Source organism: Penicillium riverlandense, assembly GCF_028828495.1.
Source record: "Penicillium riverlandense strain IBT 135883 chromosome Unknown utg000006l_segment0_segment0, whole genome shotgun sequence".
NCBI classification, from domain to species: Eukaryota; Fungi; Ascomycota; class Eurotiomycetes; order Eurotiales; family Aspergillaceae; genus Penicillium; species Penicillium riverlandense.
The window spans coordinates 121,195-135,675 of NW_026643197.1; the positions used below are offsets into that span (position 1 = coordinate 121,195).

The 14,481-nt window shown below is 54.5% G+C and overlaps 8 protein-coding genes across 8 annotated transcripts; 5 read left to right on the forward strand and 3 right to left on the reverse strand.

Annotated features, from left to right (window-relative positions):
- Nucleotides 1–70: 70 nt before the first annotated feature.
- Nucleotides 71–1,767, forward strand: N7474_006293 (uncharacterized protein; the record flags this gene model as incomplete). The annotated part of the gene is made up of 6 exons (XM_057197703.1): nucleotides 71–166; nucleotides 226–292; nucleotides 360–526; nucleotides 579–692; nucleotides 758–1,553; nucleotides 1,607–1,767. 6 exons carry the CDS (start codon nucleotides 71–73, stop codon nucleotides 1,765–1,767), a joined length of 1,401 nt encoding a protein of 466 aa, XP_057051143.1.
- Nucleotides 1,768–1,941: 174 nt separating this feature from the next.
- N7474_006294 (uncharacterized protein) lies at nucleotides 1,942–3,869 on the reverse strand (the record flags this gene model as incomplete). The annotated part of the gene is made up of 2 exons (XM_057197704.1): nucleotides 1,942–3,445; nucleotides 3,538–3,869. 2 exons carry the CDS (start codon nucleotides 3,867–3,869, stop codon nucleotides 1,942–1,944), a joined length of 1,836 nt encoding a protein of 611 aa, XP_057051144.1.
- Nucleotides 3,870–4,194: 325 nt separating this feature from the next.
- Nucleotides 4,195–5,813, forward strand: N7474_006295 (flavin-containing monooxygenase; the record flags this gene model as incomplete). Its single annotated transcript, XM_057197705.1, has 2 exons — nucleotides 4,195–4,482; nucleotides 4,536–5,813. 2 exons carry the CDS (start codon nucleotides 4,195–4,197, stop codon nucleotides 5,811–5,813), a joined length of 1,566 nt encoding a protein of 521 aa, XP_057051145.1.
- Nucleotides 5,814–6,005: 192 nt separating this feature from the next.
- On the reverse strand, nucleotides 6,006–6,702 carry N7474_006296 (uncharacterized protein; the record flags this gene model as incomplete). The annotated part of the gene is made up of 3 exons (XM_057197706.1): nucleotides 6,006–6,370; nucleotides 6,428–6,640; nucleotides 6,690–6,702. 3 exons carry the CDS (start codon nucleotides 6,700–6,702, stop codon nucleotides 6,006–6,008), a joined length of 591 nt encoding a protein of 196 aa, XP_057051146.1.
- Nucleotides 6,703–7,118: 416 nt separating this feature from the next.
- Nucleotides 7,119–8,279, reverse strand: lcp5 (small subunit rRNA maturation protein LCP5; the record flags this gene model as incomplete). The annotated part of the gene is made up of 1 exon (XM_057197707.1): nucleotides 7,119–8,279. One exon carries the CDS (start codon nucleotides 8,277–8,279, stop codon nucleotides 7,119–7,121), a length of 1,161 nt encoding a protein of 386 aa, XP_057051147.1.
- Nucleotides 8,280–8,613: 334 nt separating this feature from the next.
- N7474_006298 (transmembrane 9 family protein) lies at nucleotides 8,614–10,715 on the forward strand (the record flags this gene model as incomplete). The annotated part of the gene is made up of 3 exons (XM_057197708.1): nucleotides 8,614–9,715; nucleotides 9,767–10,104; nucleotides 10,158–10,715. The coding sequence occupies 3 exons, from the start codon at nucleotides 8,614–8,616 to the stop codon at nucleotides 10,713–10,715; spliced, it is 1,998 nt and encodes a 665-aa protein (XP_057051148.1).
- Nucleotides 10,716–11,230: 515 nt separating this feature from the next.
- N7474_006299 (EF-hand domain-containing protein) lies at nucleotides 11,231–11,990 on the forward strand (the record flags this gene model as incomplete). Its single annotated transcript, XM_057197709.1, has 3 exons — nucleotides 11,231–11,281; nucleotides 11,329–11,455; nucleotides 11,515–11,990. The coding sequence occupies 3 exons, from the start codon at nucleotides 11,231–11,233 to the stop codon at nucleotides 11,988–11,990; spliced, it is 654 nt and encodes a 217-aa protein (XP_057051149.1).
- A 503-nt stretch (nucleotides 11,991–12,493) lies between these two features.
- Nucleotides 12,494–14,292, forward strand: N7474_006300 (uncharacterized protein; the record flags this gene model as incomplete). The annotated part of the gene is made up of 3 exons (XM_057197710.1): nucleotides 12,494–12,544; nucleotides 12,785–12,801; nucleotides 12,981–14,292. 3 exons carry the CDS (start codon nucleotides 12,494–12,496, stop codon nucleotides 14,290–14,292), a joined length of 1,380 nt encoding a protein of 459 aa, XP_057051150.1.
- Between the last annotated feature and the right edge of the window lie 189 nt (nucleotides 14,293–14,481).

Consider the following 14,481-nt stretch of genomic DNA (forward strand, 5'->3'; position numbering starts at 1 on the left):
AGCCGAAGGCTCTGTCACGACAGACAGCTCTAGACAACGCTCTTACTAACGTTCTATCCTCGCACCCACTATGACCAGACCAGACAGTCCAACCTCAGCTACTAAGAGCTATGCTCTGGACGAGCCTTTGTATGACGAGACACTAGATGACGCCGACAACCCTCTCGTGAGAGCTCTATCTGGTGTCCCCCTGTTAGGCAGTGATGTGCTGAAACATGCCCCTAGAACTGGCCCCGATGGCGAAAGGTCTATATAGCATTGCTTATGGCAGTCCTCGGATTCTTGGCCCAATGTGAGTTTTCCTGGTAGCACAAGTCGTCTTCGTCAGGGGTTAAGGCTAATAAATTAACCTTTTGTAGTTGGTTCTGCTCTTATCAACCCTGGTTATGTCGAAATGTCGGAGGATCTCAAGATCACGATCGAACAAAGCTCCTACTGTACGACTATTTTCATCGTTTTTAGTGGCTTGGCTCCAATGTTTGTTGTTCCTTACGCAAACACCTATGGCCGACGAGTCCTCTTCGTGGTATGTTTCTTTCAGCCGCTGATAATGAAAATTTGCTGACATCCCTCACAAGGTGTTTTCGGCAATCGCTACCGTAGGTGCGGTGGTGTCCGCAGCTTCGCCAGGATATGGAGGCGTCGTCGTTGGCCGTATCATCAATGGCATCGGATCAGGTATTCCGTTGGGGGTTGGAGTCGCGACAGTGGGGTTCGCTCTCTCCTCTGCTACATCACCCTACTAATCCGAGTTTAGATCTGTGACCTATTCCGGCAACAAGAAAGAGGTCTCTGGGTTGGCCTCTACACTGTTAGCGTGACGAATGGTCCCCATATCGCACCCATTGCCGGCGGTTATATCACACAACGTCTGGGCTGGCGTTGGTGCTTCTGGGTTCCTGCCATCTTCCAGGGCGTGGTCTTTATCCTGTCAATTCTTACGCTTCCCGAGACTCTGTACGTGAATGACGACACCAACCGTCTGAAGAACAAGTCCTATCGAGGTCGTCTCATGTTTTGGGGCAAAGTCCTTGACCGACCCATTGAGCGGTGGCAGTTCTTGAGACCCTTCAAGCTTCTTCAGTATGCGCCAGTGACCCTGCCCGCCATCTACTTCTCTACCGTCAACACCTATGGTAGCGCGCTCTTTGCGGTTACGGGGTCGCATATTGCTGCCACCATATATGAATTCAACGTTGCGCAGATCGGCCTTTTCATGGGGGTGCCTCTGACTATCGGCTGCATGTTGGGCGAAGCTTCTGCTGGCTGGGTCAGTGATCTTATTCTCGCCCTGTACGCCAAGAGACATCATGGGTACCAGAAGCCCGAGGCCCGGCTGTTTCTGATGCCTCTATGCACGTTTCTGTGTATTGGAACTGCCACATATGGCTTCTGCGTTCAGAGTTCACTTCCGTGGATCCAGTCGTCGATCTGTATGGCTGTTTCCGGGTTTGGCACGCAGGTTGCGACAACCATGGTGTATACCTACTGCACGGATAGTTACAAGGCGCAGTCGAGTGAGATCGGAGCAATCCTGAATTTCTTCAAGTGCGGTAAGTATGATTCCAGGACTCGGTATGTCTGATCACTGATCTATGATTCTTAGTTTATGCTTTCAACGTTGGTTTCTACGCCTTGCCATTCTCGGCCAAGGTTGGATACACCGCTGCCTTTTCTACACTGGCCGCCATTAACGCCGCGGCCTTGATCCCGTTGCTCGTGCTGTTCTGGATTGGGGAGCGGGTCAGGGTGCACTCGGCAGAGTAGCGAGAGTGAATGTTTTACCATCTGTCTGGCCGCGAAAATATATATACAAGTACATGTAGAAGAACCCTAGTGAAGTCCAAATCCAACTCCGTTAATTATGCTAAGAGGTATCAAAAAATCTCAATAATAACCCCCCTCCCCCCCCAAAAAAACAACATATTTGCTTCCCATGCTTTATTGAACCCCCACGGGACGCGCCCCCTTGAGATTGACCACCCGACTACCCCCGGCTAGTGCTGCTGAGGCGCCAAATGCCGTGGGAGCCGGTGGCTGGACCCACCCTGGTACACTGGAATCTTCGCTCTCTCGCGCCGATATCGTCTGCCACACGTTGGGAAAACCCGTGGGCAGCGCACCCCGTAAGCGGGCACCGGGTATAGCAAAACGAGGCTTGCGGTGGGTCAAATATCCGCGCATCAGCCCTTGTGTCAGGAGGGAGGCCAGAATCGACTCAATTTCCTGCATGATGAGAGATGATTGGTCTGCGGCATCGTACACCGAGTACGGGTCCAGTTGGTATCCTTCATAATCTGGGTCTGGGTCACCGTCCACCAGCTGACCGGGGATATTCTCCCGCCATTGGCCTCTCTCGTCGAAGAACCCATCCGGCGCGAGAAAGTCGCCATACTTTTCGAGCAACTCGGAGTCTGTAGATGCCCCGTTCGAATCCGTAAGCCCATCATAATCCGGGTCTATTGGTGTAGAGATAACTTGTGATCCGTACGACTTGCGACCCACCGAGGTATCGTTCGATGGCCGGCCGTGCTGCGACTGAAGCCATTCGGTCGCGACAACGAGTTTCTCGAGATAGAGAAATGGCGGGGGACCACGCTGCGCCTGCGCCTGCGGATCCCCGTGAAAACCACCCAGGATGAAAACTTTGCGAGCAAACGAACGCCATACCAGAATCTCGCAACGATTCCGAAGGGCAAGCAAGATTCCTTTGCGCGCAAACCATTCGGCAGCCGATGATGGAACAGAGAGGTGTTCCCGGAAGGCAATGTAGTCCCCACGGGCAATCAATTGGCACAATGGCCCGAATCGCTCACCTAGGCCTTGCGCCTCGGATCTTTGCAAGAGTGTCTGAGATGGAAAGCGACCCAAGATGATATTACATGGGATCAAATAGGTCAGAATGAGATGTCGTTGGCTGACCGCCTGGCGGTGGCACTGGTCGTAGGCAGCTTGCAGAGCGATCTGCGCGGGAAAGAAGAGGTTGTTGGAGAAGAGGTAGCGACCCAGGTAGTAGAGGTAAGTCACACGCTGCGAAGCTGGGAAGTAGGTCAAAGGAGGTGATTGGGCGCTGATACTGGCGAACATCTGCTCGGCATTGCGAAGCTTGCCGCACTGGAAAAGGAGTTTCAGACACAGATTGGCCATGAGGTAGATGCCCACGCGTTTCCCCTCAGGCTTCCCCTGCGGCCCCGGGGTACCCGTGCGATCAGTGAGGCATTTGATAAAGGCCTCGCGCACCACGTTGGCTGATTGTTCCACCAAAGTCACCTTTTCATTATTCTCTTCACGATCCGCCTGGCCCTCCATCCGCAGGGTGTTCGCAATCAAGTCAGGTCGGCGGTCTAACCCCATGGCTAGTTTCGCCAGCACTTTGGACAGGTAGAGGACGGTATGCAAAACGATAATGCCCATTTGACTATCTCCAAGAGCTAAAACGCACTGGCTGCAATCACAGCAGGGTCAGCGACTGGACGCAACCTTCTTCAATGTACCAGGAGGGCTCCATGAGCCGGGATCAGGCAGAGAGGGACTTACTTCAGCAGTCCTTTTAGGCGATTGTATGTGTCGAGCAGATTATCGACATTGACATCGCGCAGGAACGTAAGGTAGAGCTTGAGGAAGGTCGGGAAGGCCGTCCATGACGAGCTGCCTTTGGAGCGTGGCACCAGGCCCTCACATCGGCGGAGCAACTCGACATCCTTCTGGGGGTCTGAGGGGTAGTGCTGCCGTAATTCGTCAATCATGCGCATGTAGATGTCGGAGAGCGGCGGTTCGATTTGGAGGAAGTCCTGCAGTTTGAGGCCATTGCGATTCTGGACCAGTTCGGCGACACTGCCGAGGAATTGGTCCAGCACCGGAGTCGCCATGACGAGGCGATCCAGGCCGAGGGCTGGAGGTGAGATGAAAAGTGGGTGTGTTATTCAAGAGTGACCAGAGGAAGGAATGAATGGTCAACAGTTGGGCGTGGGATGGGATAGGCTCTCGGCGTGGCAGAATTCTCCCCACCGCCCTGGATCAGCCAGGTACCTGAGGCAGCCACTTCTGTTCCCGTTGTTTCGCAACACATGACATCATCTCGGCCGCCGGACAACAGGCTGGCGCAACTCCACTCCCATCACGTCACTGACAACGACAGATAATATATAAATTTATCACAATGGCAGCCTCACACCACATCATCCACCACGCACCATGCCAGCCTCCGCCTCCCGCTCCGGAATCATGGGTGCCATTCGGCACCCTTTCGTCCAGATCTTCACCTGGCTCTATTTGATCCTCCAGGCGGTCCTCACCCACATCTTCTCTCCCGTTCCTCCACCTCCCTCTTCCGGCCATTCGGATGTCGCCCGGAAGAGGGTCGCGGTCATTGGCGCGGGTTTGACTGGCGTCTCCTCCGCGGCCCATTGTGTCGGCCATGGCCTGGATGTGCAGATATTCGAGGCCCGCTCCAAGGACCGTGGCCTGGGAGGTATTTGGAGCGTATGTTTCTTGCAAAACAAAGTAGAGGTCAATGTTCTTACAAGACTGTCTAGAGGGTCAACTCCACGTCTGCCTTGCAGGTGCATAGCCTGATGTATCGCTTCCACCCGTCAGTGCACTACGATAGTGCCTATCCCAGCCAGAAGCAGATCCAGGAACAGATCATCAGTCTCTGGAAACGCTATGATTTAGAACGACGCACCGTATTTGACACCCGTGTCACTTCCGTGAACAAGACCAAGAACGGCCAGTGGATCATCAATGACGATGAAGGCCGGTACGGTCGGTTCGATGGCATTGTTGCCGCCGTTGGCGTGTGCGGAGATCCTAAAATGCCTCCGCTTCCCGACCAGGAGAAGTTCGAGGGACAGATCTGCCACTCGTCCAATCTCGACGGCAAAGATGCTACCGGAAAGAAAGTATTGATTGTCGGTGGCGGTGCCAGTGCCATCGAAGCCCTCGAGTTTGCCGTCAAGTCCCGCGCTGCGGAGATTGACGTGCTCGCCCGGTCTGACAAGTGGATCATTCCGCGGAACGTCCTAGTGCAGTCGTTACTAGCATTAAACGTTTTCGGCCAAGAGACTTCGCTCTCGTGGATTCCCGAGGGGCTGCTGCGCAAATTCTTCTACCGTGACCTCCAAGACATTGCTCCAACGGACGATGGCATTTTTACCCAAACGCCCATGGCCAACTCGGAACTGTTCGATCAGATTCGTGAGGGAAAGGCTCACTGGTTGCGTGGCGATATTGTCTCGGTCGAGAAAGACGGCATCCTGTTCAACCATCGGTCCAAGGAAGTGCCCAAGGGTGGCCCCGGTCAAGAACGCCTGGTTCCTGGAGACCTGATTGTCATGGCAACCGGTTTCAAGCGCCCGTCGCTTACCTTTTTGCCAGACGAGGTCTTTGAAGAGCCATACGGGCCACCCAGCTGGTACCTCCAGGTCTTTCCACCCAAGTACCCGGACATTTGTGCCAACAACAGCACGTTTGTCAGTGCTATCGGCACCGTAGGCAACATGCACATTGGCATTTACACGCGCTTCCTGATCATGTTTCTAACCGACCCTCTGACTCGCCCCACGGAGGGCTGGATGAAGACCTGGATTGATTTCACGCGGCTCATGAAACGACTGGCGCCAACCAACGCGTTTGACTTTTTCACTTACGCCGAGCTGATTTACTGGTTCGTCTTTGTCCTGATCTTCAATCCGTTCCGGTGGAAGTGGGCCCTGTTTGTGTTCTTTGGCATTGGCCGTGCCTTGCCATTGATGGTCGTGAAGCAAGAGGACCATTTCCGCGACGAACTGCGCAAGCAACACAAGACGCAATAAGGATCAGGTGCCCACGAACGACAATGAAGCCTAAGTAGCTATCAAGGAATATAGTTATGTAATCGAACGTAGATCACTGATGGCGATTCGTCATCGAATGGAGCAGTGAATCCAAAACAAGCATTTGTATCGTTACGCAAGTAAAGTATCATCGGTCCTTAATCTCCGACACCTTGTTTTGCATGTTATACGCTACATTCCCCCCTTCGCAATGCGTCCCGGCAGATAACCATTTTCCTCCAGCCACAGCATCGGCCACAGGAGACCAACGCCCAGAACGCAGAAGAGCGTGGCGATCAGATGCCAGGCGAAAACGAGCCAGTGGCCGACATGCGGCATAAGGAACTTGACAAACTCCGAAGTCTGGTACAGGTCCTCCTGCCTCGTGATATAGTATAGCGTGTGATTGCCATTCGTTGGGGCATCACTCTGAGTCGCATCGGTGGTCAGGTCCAGAACGGTGGTGAGCGTCACCGGCGAGACGTGGAAGGGAACGATCCAGACTGAGAATATTTGGGACAGATTCACATAGAGTCTTAGGTGCTCCTCGTCAAATGCTAGCCGGGCTCAGGATGACTGGATATCTCGGTAGGGTCTTGTCAGGTACTACTCACCGATGGAATGCACCTCGATCTCAACACGGGGCGACAAAATCTTGTACCACTGAAAAATCTTCCCTACATACCACCGACTGCCCTCAAAGCTGGGTACTCGACAGAATGGGTGGACAAAGGACGCATTGTGTGTGAAGAAGCGATTGATGGTCTTCTCTTGCAGCGACGGCGGCGATTGGGTGAGCAGACGGATCACCGCCGAGATCTCGGTCGCTGTTGGATCTAGTCAGCGTTTGTTGATACTGTAGAAATACAGACAGACCTGGATTCTCCATGCTGAAAAGGTGTAATCACGGAGATGGAAGACGCAGAGTTGAGCAAGAGCGAGATTCACGAATCGGCGGATGACATCATGCGCGTTTTTCACATGTGACTGCCTGCCGTCCTTGATTTGTGTAAGACAGAGGATATAAATAGTTCCGGCCTAGAGAGGCAAGCGGAAAAGCCGCTTGAGGCCACTTGTGAAACCGATCAATATCGAATCATTCATGGGGTTGGGGTTGTAGGTAACGCATTTCTATCTTGCTAGTGCGCAGCGGCCGGAGTGAAGCCTTGAGCCGATTCGGCATGCCGAGACGAAGCCGATCAGGCACCGAGGCACCAGACGCAATACTCGGAAATGATCCATTGTTTAAAAAAGCAAATACAAATCTTTGCAGGGTTATGCCAATAAACGCCGTTGTATATGATTCTATCGCTTCCACCCCTCGATCTTCTTGCGCCGCTTGTCAAACATCTGGCCCATACTTGCCCCGTCGTTGCGCGGTCCGTCTTCGATGCCCTTGCGCTTGCGACTCTTGTCCAACGCGGCCCCGCTGCCTTTGGCTCGCCGAGTGAGGCGTTCAATACGATCGGCACCCTCGGTGAGGCCCTTCCACTCGTCACCACCAAAGGTCGTATCGCGTCTCCCACCCTGGCGCTTGGCCAGCTGTTTCTTGGTCTCCTTGGGTAAGCGCACAAAGTTGGTTTCTTCATATGCGGCTCGCTCAGCTTCGTGCTCACGGTCCTTCTTGGATTTGGTCTGTCGGCCACCAGCAATAATCGTGCTGCCGATGCTGGGCTCTGCCATAGGTGCGGACGACATCTCGGCGGTGACAAACTCATCAATAACGTTGGACCGACGCGACCGACGGTCTTCACGTTGTTCTCGGCGCTCGGTCGTGGGAAGAGCTGTGGGCATGATCTTCGGTGGGCGGTAGATGCCGTTGCTGGGTTGTTTGACGGCCTTGGCTGGTTGGGCTGTCGGTTGCACTTCCACCTGCGCCTTGGAGAATGCAGCGATATTAGGTCGGTGCGCCATCTCGTCAATGTCGTCTTCATTATCCTCATCCTCGCTGTCGTCGCTGCCACTGGCACCCTCCTCCTCGGACCCGGATGCTTCGTCACTTTCCGAGCCTGCGGATTTACGTGCTTTCTTGCCCTTGCTCTTCTGGGTCCCGCGCTCGGACCGCTCTGCGTCCTCTGCAGCCTTGACCACTTTGTCTACCTGATACTTCAACCGTCCCTCGAGAGGACGTACGCCACGATCGAGGAAAACGCGGAGCTCGACCAGTTTCTTCACGATATCGTCCCGCAGAGAATCGGGCGAATCCGCAGGTGCTTCATCTTTGGAAGCTTGGCGTAGCTGAAAGATGATCAAAAATACCAGATTGTGAATATAGGAAAGGAGAATTTCGCTCTTCGCATCAAGTAGTGAGATGCCGTCTGGTGGAGGCTCGATCGAAACATCGGACGGCGCATCCTTGCCTGACTTGGGCAGAGATGAAGCGGTGCTGGAGAGGCATGACGTGAGGTCCTCGAGTAGCTTCGAAAGATTCTGGACGCGCGCAGGCGTCTGAGCTGGAGCTGTCATGGCGAACGAGTTTGAGCAGAATCAAAGTGCCTTTTTTCTTTCGGGGAAATTTTTAGACGGATCCTTATCGCCACGTGACCCTTTATCACGTGTCTGGCCTCGTCATGGGCCCCGTTTCAAACTGTCCTTTCATTCTCAGCCTCATCCAACCCTCGCTGCGCCTTGTTTGGTCTCTGTTCTGGACGGATGAAAGCCGTGGATTGGTTCTTCTATGGTGACAATTTTCGACTGTATGATCCCTGCTCCTACCTCTAATGAGTCTCTCTTTGCTTTATAGTACCCTGCAAAAACAAACGGCGGTTACTGACGAGAGCTCGGTCCAGAGACATCCACGATGCGGTTCACCGATCGGCCGACCCTCTTCTCGTCGGTACTTCTGGCTCTTCCCTCTCTCTCTCGGGCCTTCTACCTCCCCGGAGTTGCACCTACGTCGTACGATGAGGGCCAAACCGTCCCGCTTTTTGTCAACCACTTAACCCCGGGCTTGTCGCGCGACGACCAGCTACATTCCGTGTTTGCATATGACTACTACCACCCACAGCTTCATTTCTGTCAACCCGAAGATGGCCCCAAGGATGTCAGGGAGTCACTGGGGAGTATTCTGTTCGGCGACCGCATTCAAACCTCTCCGTTCGAGCTCCACATGGCTCAAAACGAGACGTGCAAAGCCATTTGTGGGGAAGTTAATTTCGACGCGCGTAGCGCCAAGTTTATCAACCGCCGCATTGCTCAAGGCTACAACATCAACTGGCTGGTGGATGGGCTGCCGGCCGCGCAGCTGCACTACGACGGTGTCACACAAACCAAGTTCTACAACCCCGGCTTTTCGTTGGGCGACCTCGATGACAATGGACAGACCGTGTTGAACAATCATTTCAACATCCAGATTGACTACCACCGTGTGGGATATCGCGGTAAGAACCAGTATCGTGTCGTTGGAGTGCTTGTGCACCCACAGTCTCGTGCGGACTCGCGGGTCCGGGAAGATGGGACCGCAGATTGCGGCACCGGTGACACCGTTGTGGCTTTGAATGAAGATGCAGACACGCCGTTGACGTGGACGTACAGCGTCTCCTGGAAAGAATCGCCAACGGCGTGGGCCACCCGTTGGGACAAGTACCTGCATGTCTACGACCCGAAGATTCACTGGTTCTCTCTGATCAATTCGGCCGTCTTCGTGGTGTTCCTGGTCGGCATGGTCGGAATGATCCTGGTCCGGGCGCTCAAGAAGGATATTGCTCGCTACAATCGACTGGACATGATTAGCCTGGAGGACCTTGACGGCACGTCGGCTGCCGTCGAGGACGGGATCCAGGAGGACTCGGGCTGGAAGCTGGTTCACGGCGATGTCTTCCGTTGCCCCAAGTCACCGCTGTTGCTCAGTGTGCTACTCGGTAACGGGGCTCAGCTGTTCATGATGACCGGTGTCACAGTTGGTAAGTAGACATGACTGAATGGCACCATACATACTCACACCCACCGTCTAGTATTTGCGCTCCTCGGACTTCTGTCACCTGCCAACCGTGGCTTTCTGGCTACCGCGATTCTCTTGATCTCTGCCATTTTCGGCGGCATCAGTGGATACGTGTCAGCTCGGGTGTACAAGGCCTTTGGCGGCGAAGCCTGGAAACGGAACATCGTCATGACGCCCCTTCTGATTCCCGGATTCATCTTCTGCACTTTCTTCTTGTTCAACCTCTTCGTCTGGGCCAAGGGCTCCAGCGGTGCCGTGCCCTTTGGCACGATGCTCGCCCTGGTGCTGATCTGGTTTGTGATCAGCGTGCCCCTGAGTGTGGCTGGAAGTTGGCTGGGATTCCGGCAGGCCGTATGTGTCCACTGCTCCTCCTCTCTACGATCCATGTTCTCACACATTTGCAGGCCATCGAGGGTCCGACCAAGACCAACCAGATCCCCCGCCAGGTGCCACCGACGTCCGGCAGCCTTCGCACGATCCCATCCATCCTGCTGACCGGCATCCTGCCTTTCGGCGCGATCTTTGTGGAGCTTTACTTTATCATGACCTCGCTCTGGACCAACAAGATCTACTACATGTTTGGATTCCTGTTCCTCTGCTACGGGCTGATGATTATCACCTCGGCGGCTACGACTGTGCTATTAGTATACTTCCTGCTGTGCGCGGAGAACTACCGGTGGCACTGGCGGGCGTTTTTCGGCGCAGGCATGACCGGCGGCTATGTCTTTCTTAACGCACTGATCTTCTGGGCGACCCGTGTGAGCTTTGGTGGCTTGACGGGCGCCGTCCTCTACGTGGGCTACTCCGCGCTTATCGGATTCGTCGTTTTCATCCTGACCGGTATGTTATCCCCTGTCTTTGTCTGGCCACCCTGGCTGATGGACCCGACTGTAGGATCTATCGGCGTCTTCGCCAGTTGGGCATTCATCCACCGCATCTATGGATCGATCAAGGTGGACTAAATAGGTTGCATGGTGCATTTAGCCTGTTCTCGGGGATCCCCATGATCGGCGTTGTATTTCTTCCCTTTTTTTTATATGTGTGTGTGTGTGTGTAGGCGATGGGCTTTTCCCTAACTATATTGTGCAAAATATAGAGTCAGCATTGTTTTGAATGAAACAGTAAATTGATACATAATCATGTAGCGGGTCACATCGGGCTTCCGGAGGTTCTGGACTTTCTCTCACTCGCCACTCCGACGACGACTTTAGCTCGGGCTGTGCTGGAACCCTCTCTCTTTCACACCCTCACTCCTTCTTTGGCCTCCTTACATCCGGGATTGCTCTCTCGTTTCTGTGTCCTCTTTTACTCGCTCGCCCATCCCTCCATCCAATCAACCACCCTGTCCTCTCCCTGCCCACCACACACTTCTCACCTCACCTCCGACTGCGCCACCTTCCGTTGATACCCCGCGTCACTCACCATTTTCTGGTCTTTCTCCCTCCCCGGCGATCCCCACCTGTGCTTTCCGACGTACATGAGCTTGGTATTCCCCGTCTTGATTCGGCTGTTTGACAATGGGCAAGTCGTAAGTTGCCGCGGGGTCGCCCAATACACCCTCAAACCCCCCCGCAGGACCCGATCCGAATCCATGCTGACCAAGGGCTCTGTCGCAGACAATCCAAGTTGTCCCCGACTCAGCTCGAGGAGTTGCAGAAATCTACGCATTTCGATAAGAAGGAGCTGCAACAATGGTATAAAGGTATGCGGTGCAATTTGATCTCCCGCAAGCTCCGATGGCTGACCCTCCCGCGCGTACAGGTTTCCTCAAGGACTGTCCCTCGGGCACCCTGACCAAGGAGGAATTCCAAAAGATCTACCGGCAATTCTTCCCCTTTGGCGATCCGTCCTCCTTCGCCAACTACGTATTCCGCGTGTTCGACTCCGACAACAGCGGAATGATCGATTTCAAAGAGTTCATCTGCGCACTGTCGGTGACCTCGCGCGGCAAGATGGAGGACAAGCTGGACTGGGCGTTCCAGCTGTACGACATTGACGGCGACGGCAAGATCACCTACGACGAGATGCTGGCCATTGTCGAGGCGATCTACAAGATGGTGGGGTCGATGGTGAAGCTGCCGGAGGACGAGGACACGCCCGAGAAGCGGGTACGCAAGATTTTCCGCATGATGGACAAGGACGAGAACGGCAGCCTGGACATTGAGGAGTTTAAGGAAGGCAGCAAGCGCGACGAGACGATCGTGAGTGCGCTGTCCCTCTATGACGGGCTGGTATGATCCTTCTCTCCGTGTGTGTCTGGGCTGAGGTCGGCGAATGCGGCGCAATGAGGCATTATTGGTTGTTCGTTCTTTTGATGTTTTGAGCGAGGGAGAAGAGCTGTATCTCTGTTGTTGCGTGGTTGCATTAGTCGTGAGCATGATTGTCTCTGTGTATACTCATGGGTCCCGTGACCTGCCCAACCCTTCTTCATCGTCTTCTTCGAAGCTTCTTCCCTCCATCTTGTTCTCCCTCGCCGCTGTTGATCCAAAAATATAACCATCGGGTTTTCTGGTTTGTCCATCATCATGGCTTCACCTACGACATGACTCGCCCATCCTCGCGAATCCCCGGAACCAGGCCCACCGCAGCCAATCGTTGGCCCGTTCATAACTCCCAGGTATCCAGCCCGCCCTCGTATTTCTCCCGTTCATTACTTGCTCTTTCTTCCTCCCCCCGCCTCCAATGCCGGTACATCCGGTGCCGACCTTCGTACTGTCCTCCCTTCATGCCTTAGACCAGCATGGTCCCAGCGCCCCGCCGCTGTCTGCGATGTGCCCAATTGGATGTCCAGGTTGGTCGACTCCCTAACATACCGAAAGCCACCTACTCCTGCCAAGCCTCTCTCTCACTGCTGCCACTCTGCCCTCTCATCGGCTCCATTTGCCCTGATATCTTCTCCGGGTTTGCAGACTCCAATGCATCTGTCTGACAGGTGGAGCCCGATTAGAGGCTCAAAGTGGAGAGAGCGCGGTGGTGTTGTTGTCCCTGAACCTTCCCCCCGGATGCCCTTCCTATCTTGCCGTCCATTAAGCTTCACGACGTACAGTAGTCTGATCCTTGCAGTGTGACGGTCGGTCTCCATGTTCGCGGTGCACGGAGAATCGAGTTCCCTGTCGGGCTACGCGACAGACATCCGAGTCTCGGCAGGCTGTGTTGTTATCGCATCGATCACAGAACCCCCGAGCAGTATCATCAGTCTCCTCGGAATCCCCAGCCTCACCCTCTAGTCGGGAAATCGTACAATTCTCGCGGACCGGCCGCACCGATATACGCTATTCCCCCCTGCCCTTGTCAATAGATGAGTATGTGACGCCCACGCTGGCGGCCAAAGCCACTTCCGCTCAGCAAACCCAACTGTTTATCAACTTCGTCCTCTCCGCAATCCCGTGTTACTTCAAGGTGACCGAAACACGCGTGTCGATCAACTGGGTTGAGTATGTTGACGCACGACGCGGCGGCTCCGGCTCCCCCTTTGACTGGGCGGTCCGCAGTCTGACCACCATCTACACCGGCAGCCTGCACAATGACCCGCGATTATTGGAAGCTGGGCGCGAGCTATATATTCGCTCCCTCCGCGGTCTCTCTGGACTGCTCAGTGAGATAGACTCGGCCAAGTCGGACGAGGCGTTAGCCACTGCGATCTCCCTAACTATTTTCGAGATGCACTCGTGCACCAACGCCCAAGGTTGGATCCACCATGTAACTGGAATCCGGGCATTAATGCGGCTGCGTGGGCCCCAGGCACATCTGCATGGCTTCGGCCGTGCCTGTTACATCGCCTGTCGCAACGTTCTTGTCACAATAGCACTGGTTTTGGGGGAAGAATGTCTCCTCGCGGAGCCCGAGTGGCAGGCCCTTAATGAGGAGATCGCTGCCGATAATGCCAAGCAACCGGATTCATCGGTGTACACCGACATCACGGAGCGAGCTTTTCGGGAGGTGGTCAAACTGCCGGGTTTCGTGAAGCGAACGCGCGACCTCTCAGGCTCCACCCCCAATGTACAGAAGCGCGAGCGCCCTGTGTTGCTGCGCGAGATCCTAGCCACGCGTGCCTCGCTGCGTGGCATCCACACTGAGTTCGGTGTGTCCGTCTCGGCCCTTCGCGCGGGCTACGAATCGAAATCAGAAGTCTTCATTGGGCCAATGCCACACCACTTCTTCGACGGATTCTCCACCTTGTCCATCCGGGGCATTCACTCCGGTATCTTGTTGCTTAATTATCTGATCATCCTGCTGGACCCGTCCCAGCGGGTTGCTGCGGAGGCAGAGAACCGGATTATTACCTCTCGAATGCAGGACTCCGAAAGCTCCCATTCTCGCGGCAGTCTTGACCAGGCTTCCCGTCCACTCACACCTCCCGGGTCACCGGGCCGTCCCCGCCTGTTAATTCAGTCACGGATCACACCCGAGACACGCGAGGCGCCCACCTCCGACTGGATGGACCGCATAGCGACGACGATGGGCATGGATGGGGTCCGAGTGACGCTAGTGGAGGAGAAGTACGAAGGAAAGGAAACGGAAAAACAAGAGTTTGATTGACATCGCATGTTTGGGGTTTCGGCGGAGTTCTGATGCAGATATTTCGAGTCAGGCCACTTTTATTATTTCCGTTGCTTTTTTGCAAAGCGTGGGTTGTCCGCTGTGTACATTTCTGCTCATATGACTTAATGATCTCATGGAGACTACCCTCCAAATGATGTACGAATGACACCGCAGGTCATATCGTAT